The 6,716-nt window shown below is 47.5% G+C and overlaps 1 protein-coding gene across 1 annotated transcript; it reads left to right on the top strand.

Moving 5' to 3' along the window:
- The first annotated feature begins 2,056 nt into the window (after window positions 1-2,056).
- Window positions 2,057-6,491, top strand: LOC147621062 (auxin response factor 1-like). Its single transcript, XM_086825314.1, has 13 exons — window positions 2,057-2,376; window positions 2,488-2,591; window positions 2,737-2,838; window positions 2,943-2,999; window positions 3,071-3,223; window positions 3,302-3,386; window positions 3,500-3,590; window positions 3,680-3,844; window positions 3,942-4,061; window positions 4,157-4,380; window positions 4,466-5,427; window positions 5,528-5,715; window positions 5,889-6,491. The coding sequence occupies exons 1-13, from the start codon at window positions 2,220-2,222 to the stop codon at window positions 6,049-6,051; spliced, it is 2,571 nt and encodes an 856-aa protein (XP_086681440.1). The 5' UTR covers window positions 2,057-2,219; the 3' UTR covers window positions 6,052-6,491.
- Window positions 6,492-6,716: the final 225 nt, after the last annotated feature.

Here is a 6,716-nt window from a genome sequence, read left to right as displayed (position 1 = left end):
CATAGAGTCAGATCAGACACGGATAGAGGCAAACAAGACAAAGACACATGGTTAGAAAACCCCAGATAAGGAGATCGATAGACACACAAGATATCGACAGACACAAAGGCAAACAAGACAAAGACATACACAAAGACCAGGATGGGTAACTCAGCGGTCCCACGGACCACACAACACACAACCATGGCGCGAGATCTCTCTTAGTCGAGCCACCACATGAATGGTTGCCCCAAAGGCGTAGGTGCGCCAGACAAACCCTAAAGGACCAGATGGATAGAAGCGTACCAGATGGATAGAAGCGTAGTTGAGCTTCTCCATGAAGCTCCATGAACCCAATAAACCAAAACTATAAACAAAACCATAACCATAATCAAAACCCTAAGAAAAGGTGCCAAATATTACTTGAGCCCCATCGACGAAGATCACCGCCATGCATAGCCAAGGACACCATCATAGCACAAGAGGTAGCAAATAGTTGAGAGACAGCAGCATCGTGCATCTGCAAGAGCTAGCCATGAGAGCCACCCTAGAGGAGACAACGATGAGGACCACATGGCCCACATACTAAACCTAGACAAGGACACATATTTGTATACCCATGTGAAAGAACTAGAACCAGATAAGACGACCAACCAGAACCAGAACGAAAACACTAAACGAGTAGATTATTAACAAAGGTGCCACATATTATTTGAGCCAGATTGACGAAGGTTGCACCCGACCTGTATGTGGACAACAAGACAAGCCAAGACAAGACCACATAAGGAGAAAGGAGCAAAGGCGTCGCATATCAGGAGGCAAGGAGAGTTGGGCTCTGGCTCCCATAGCTGAAGGCGAGTAGCACTACAACCAAAACACACCGAGGAGAGTAGCACATGCAATCGAAACACACAATAAATATCTTTACCTCCAAACGTGGATGCCATGTGCCTCTATATACCCACATCAAATAATGATTTACTAACTATTATAAAAAAACCAACCGTTAATTAGATAGAATGGAAAAGAGATTTTGGGTATCTATTGAGGTATGGTTATACATATGAAGAAAATGTGACTGTGTTTTATATTGAATTATGTCTTTATTATGAGGCTAAGTGTACCTTCATATGAGTTCTCCTGTTTTATTTTGAGTTATGTCTTTATTATGAGGCTAAGTGCACCTTCATATGAGTTCTCACCATGTTTTTTTCAAAGTATGAGGCTCTTGTGCACCCTTGTTTTCCATGAAACATGGCCAAGCTAGGATACAATCCAAAGTGAGTGAATAAATAAAGCTTGCGGCTTATCATGAGTGTGGAAAAGGTCCAAGCACAGTTATCAAGTCGGTTACGATGGAGGAAGTCTCTAGGTCTGAATCTCGAGGAATATCTCATGTTTTGAGCGAGGGTACACATGTGGAAAATTTGAGATTAGAAGGTAAAAGTTAGGTGGCAAGCAACACGAGCTTGTCCCCTTTTGCGAGGGCATTTGCGTAGAAGGAAGCGCTAATTTGCCGTGTGTGCAGTTGAAACAGCAGCATAGCATGGGACTGGGGGCCAGGGGCGGGCGTTACTTCCGCAGCGTAAGACTTGGTGGAAGTTGGGCCCTGGGCATGTAGAGGGAGGTAGGGCCACCCACACGCGCAGCATCTCTCTCAAGGTGTTGGCTGGTAAACCAGCAAGCAAGCAAGGCAACGAGAGGGTAGAGCCTAGACTAGACCCCTCTTCCTTCTCCTCCTCCAGGTTGGTAGCCTGTGAAGGCAAAGTGAAAAAGGGTTTGTCGTTACACCATAACGAGAGAGCAAGGCAAGCGTGACATTGATGATGGAAAAGGAAATAATGATGGTGGCCTAAGGATTGGGATAGGGTCCGCGGACGGGCCCCATAACAGAAGTGGTTTAAACGACTAATTATCAGAGGGTTACAATCGTTAGAAACAGGTTTAAGAGTAATCCGACGGGACCCAGTGGCAACAGGGAGTGGCCGGTCGCACACGATGGGGAACGGTCGGTAGCCGGTGGGATGGATGTGTCGCGTGGTTTTGTACTCCCCCTCGCCCACATTCCCACTTTCCTCTCTCCCCACTCATTTCTCCTGCAATTTGTCCCCTGTTTCTCCTACCTTTCCCACCTTCTTCCCCCTCTTCCTAACCTCACTGCCACGCCTCTCTCTCGCTCGCTCGTTCTCCACAGCTCTTCGCCCGTCCTCGTCCCCTCCCTCCCCTCCCTTGCACCGTCCATGGCTTACATCCGGCCAGGTTCCGGCAGCCGTCCGGCCTTCAGTAATCTAAATGCAAGCACCCCCCGTCCTCCTTCCTTGCTCTCGGACTCGTCTCTGGGTGAAATGGCGCGTCCGCGTTCCTGTATGTACATGCCTCAAGGCAGCACGAGCCCAGGTGAGGCTAGTAAACTGATGTGAGCGATTTTCGTTACCGAAGATGACAGATCTACGGCATTTTGTGTGCTCGAGGGTTGATGTGCTTTTTCTTGGTGTTTCCCCCTTGCAGGAGAGTACACAGCGGAGCTATGGAAAGCATGTGCAGGCCCCCTAGTTTCTGTTCCGAAGATTGGGCAACGGGTTTGGTATTTTCCGCAAGGCCACATGGAGCAGGTGAGTTAACGGATGGTGGGCTGTGGAGAGAGGGCGAAGGAGAGCTGTAATTATAGAATGGGTGGGGGAAGGGCGGAGGAGAGTTGTAAATATGAAAATGGGCGGAGGATAGCTGTAATTATGTGGGTTGCTGTTGATATTGCAGGTGGCCTTCTGCACTGGCCAACCCCAAGGAGCCCATCAGCAAATGCCGCACTACAATTTACCGTCGCAGATCCTTTGCCGGGTCATGAACCTCTCGCTCAGTGTGCGTATACGCTACCTCTCTCAGTAGTATTATTGCCGGCCCTAATTGCCCTACGCCTTCCGACAACGTTGGTTCTTTGCCTAACTCGTTGTGGGTCTGCACAGGCTGAAGCTGACACAGACGAGGTCTTCGCACAGATTGCTCTTGTCCCGGAGCCTGAGGTAAGATATTTCCCCCACATTCTCGTTCTCTTAAACTTTTTCCTGCCCTCACCATCTCACCTCCCTCATAGGGCGGCAATTTGTCCGATGAAAAAGAAGAGCCACCTACGCCACCTACGCCCGCCGTTCGTGTCTTCACCAAGATTCTCACTGCTTCTGATACCAGCACTCATGGTGGCTTCTCCGTTCTCCGCAAACACGCAGAAGAGTGCCTTCCGGCCTTGGTAATTCAATAATTGCTACTTTTTGCAAGACCTCTTACTTTAGCATTGAGCGGAGCTTACTCCTCTAACTTTGTGCAGGATATGACACAAGAGACTCCTAGCCAGGAGCTTGTGGCAACAGATCTCCATGGCCAGGAGTGGAAGTTTAGACATACTTATCGTGGTAAGTTCTTGTACATGTTTTTCTTCACTCCTTTCATGTACCACCTGCACCACGCAGGCACAGAGAGAGAGGGGCCAGACTCAAATTTGAAGCTGTATGGTTTCCTTGGTCAGGCCATCCCCGTAGGCATTTGCTCACTACTGGTTGGAGCTACTTTGTCAGCCAGAAAAAGCTTGTTGCAGGAGATGCAGTGGTCTTTCTTCGGTATGTTTGATTTCTTTGTGATGGTATTGTTTTTTATTAAAATCACTTTGATGGCAGTAAACTGTAAGACATTAAATTTTTATGTGTAGGGGTGAGAATGGGGAACTAAGAGTAGGAATTCGCCACACCAAGCGCCAGCAACCTTCTCAGTCTTCTAATGTTCTCACTAGCCACAGCATGCACATGGGTGTGGTTGCTACTGCTTCTCATGCAGTCTTGACAAGAACCATGTTCTCTGTGTATTACAAACCAAGGCAAGTTGCATATCGAATTAAGAGAAAGTGCCCGTATCTTTTATTTAATGACACTGTGTATGGTCCGCTAAGCAATTGGATGTGTGTCCATGTGCAGGGCAAGCCCCTCTTCATTTGTTGTGCCAGTTGACAAGCTGGTGAAGTCGTCAATTAACAATATGTCGATAGGAATGAGATTCAAGATGAGATTTGAGGGGGAGGATGCATCTGAGAGAAGGTAAGCTGGCTGTAACTATTCATTTCCTGGTTGAGCTTGGGAGCCATGCTGTCAAGGTGAGAGTAAAGTATTCTGAAGCTTCCCTTTGCGTATAGTTTTGCTGGTACCATTACAGGGATTGAGGATTTGAATGCAGCTTGTTGGCCAAACTCCAAGTGGCGGTCTTTGAAGGTGAATTGGGATGAGATGACAAATCATGAACAGCGGGATAGGATCTCTCCATGGGAAATCGAGCTGTGTGTCCATTCACAGTCTCCCATGAACTCTTCTCCTGGGCCTAAGAGCAAGCGATTCCGCCCTTCATTGGCATCAGATTTGGGTACTGTTCATTCCTGTGGAATACTAATGGTATATCCTCGTCAAGTCTTCTTATTCTTTTACTGATTTGCGGGTGTGCAATGCAGGTAGCAGCAACAAAGGGGCATTGATTGAGTCTCCGTTGTCTTCTACATCTAGTCAGCTTCCAGGGGTCCTGCAAGGTCAAGAGCATCCGGCTCTTGGATCAGGAGCGGCTCATGTACCGAGTGAGGAGCTGCTGAAAGCCCATCAGCAATTTTGGGACAAGAGATGTGAAGAGCAGGGAAGTTTGAGAGCAACAGCAGAAAGCCTGAACATGGCACCGCCGCAAGCGCGATGGCTGGTGGTAGGAAATTTGGATCCTTGTCAGCAACAGCATTTACTCCAACCAGACAACCTGCAGCAACGACACGGGGGAGTTGGGGAAGATTTCTATTCTTACTTCCCATCGCCTTGTGACCCTACGAGTGCTGCCGGTGATCATTTGATAGTCTCTGTAGCATCTGCTCAGATGCAGAACACTACTATCGCTAGTAGTAGCCATTCAGTACAAGGATCGTGGGGACCTCCATCCTCCACCATAACCTCTACTTCGCTAAGTGATATGCCGTCTGCTTGGCCTCTCATGCCCTTATTACCTCCTATTTCTACTCCTTCCCCCAATGCAATGCCTCAATTCAGAGCAGACAAGCTGCTGCAGGGCCACACTCCTCTTAGTTCCTCCCCTCTTTCTCCTTTCTTACCATGGGAGTCTCTCAAGCAGGATAAGCCAGTTGTGGACAATGGATGCAAGCTTTTTGGATTCTCGCTCACCGACCTGTCATCACCCCCAAAGTTTGCCAAACTTAGAATGGGCTCAGTTGAGGAGGATCATGGTTATGCCAAGGCTGCAGCTGCTTCTCAAGCACCACCTTATACCCAAGACAACGAATCTCTACAGCAGTCCTACATGCCTGATAAGTCGGTCTCCTCTGAACCAGAGAACTCTGAAAATACTTGCCTCAAAGTATCTATAGAGGGCGAGTCTCGGATCCAGTCCAATCCTCCCACTGTGAGGAGTTGCACGAAGGTAAGCTCAACAAACCTTATTCGAACATATGTATGGCAATGAATGCTAATGTCAATCAGGTCTCATGTTTAAGGGTGTGTGTTGTGTTCTGCCTATGCAGGTCATAAAAAAGGGAAGCATGGTGGGGAGAGGGGTAGACCTATCCAAATTTGATAGCTACAAGAAGCTGATTGAGGAGTTAGAGGGGATGTTTCATCTTGAGGGAGAGCTCAGCAACCCTGACAAAGGCTGGCAGGTGGCCTACTGTGATGATGGAGACTTGATGCATGTTGGAGATGATCCATGGACGTAAGATCTCCTTATAAGAAGAGCCATTAGTTTTTGTCCTTATAAGAAGAGCCATTAGTTTTTGTCCTTATAAGAAGAGCCATTAGTTTTTGAAGTGATTAAGAGTGTTACTGCTGGCTTTGAGGCCGAGCTTCTTACTGAATCTAAGCTCTACTGTCAACTCTTGTCAACAGGGAATTCTGCAGGATGGTTCGAAAGATCTATATATTTAGCCCAGAAGAGGTGCGTACTGCTGGCTTGTCACAGGCAAGAATTCAATGCAGTAGAGATGAGCGACCTGGTGGCAGGGAGTGTCGAGATCATGGGGACTCATCTGTGTCAGCTCTACCTGGTTGATGTCTTGGGCTACCTTTACCACCTGAGCTTCAAGTTGGTGTCCAGCAGCAATTGGAGGCATGCTAAAGTGGCTCCATGTTAGAGTGGATGAATGGGCTCTACCTTGCCCTCTACTTTGCTTGGCCTCCTTACAATGTATGTACATTTGCTGGATGGAACCACCCCTCATTTTGCGTGTGGGTTTCGCATCCCGACACTACGGTCTTAGTCTCTCCACTTAGTGTTCATGTGGTAACTATGCCAAGGGATGATAGCATCCCATTTTTGTATACCCTGCAAGGCAGGCTGTACTGTGCTTTTTATATACGTTCCCAGATGTTTGTTTGTATGATGTCAGTTAAGAGGGCACAAAACGAGCCTCTTCATAGTTGTACTTAAGAAACTGTGGCTGTTACATGCTTTTTACTGTTGAAACCAACTTTACCGTTTGCTATTTTAAAGATTGGATTCTCAGCACGGACAACAGTCTTATTGTTAGTTGCTTTTCCGTTGATGGATTCGCATGGTATATGGGAGCATACTGCCAGAGCAATGCTTTGCATACCTTTCAGAAGTGCCTTGCAGTATAGGTCAGGTTGTGTGCTGGCTTGCATGCGTAAATCGCGTGGTGTATTATATTGTATGTGCCTGGAAGGTACCTGTATGGGTTCTTTAACTGATCGTGA

This window comes from Cibotium barometz, chromosome 31 (genome assembly GCF_041138505.1).
Source record: "Cibotium barometz isolate CiBa-2024 chromosome 31, ASM4113850v1, whole genome shotgun sequence".
Lineage (NCBI taxonomy): Eukaryota > Viridiplantae > Streptophyta > Polypodiopsida > Cyatheales > Cibotiaceae > Cibotium > Cibotium barometz.
This window is presented reverse-complemented; position numbering and strand designations above follow the sequence as displayed.

Coding starts and splice junctions, on each gene's coding strand:
- LOC147621062 (XM_086825314.1), top strand. CDS start 2,220: ATGGCTTACATCCGGCCAGGTTCCGGCAGCCGTCCGGCCTTCAGTAAT. Junction 3,845..3,941: donor TCTGTGTATTACAAACCAAG/GCAAGTTGCATA, acceptor GTCCATGTGCAG/GGCAAGCCCCTCTTCATTTG. Junction 5,428..5,527: donor CTGTGAGGAGTTGCACGAAG/GTAAGCTCAACA, acceptor CTGCCTATGCAG/GTCATAAAAAAGGGAAGCAT.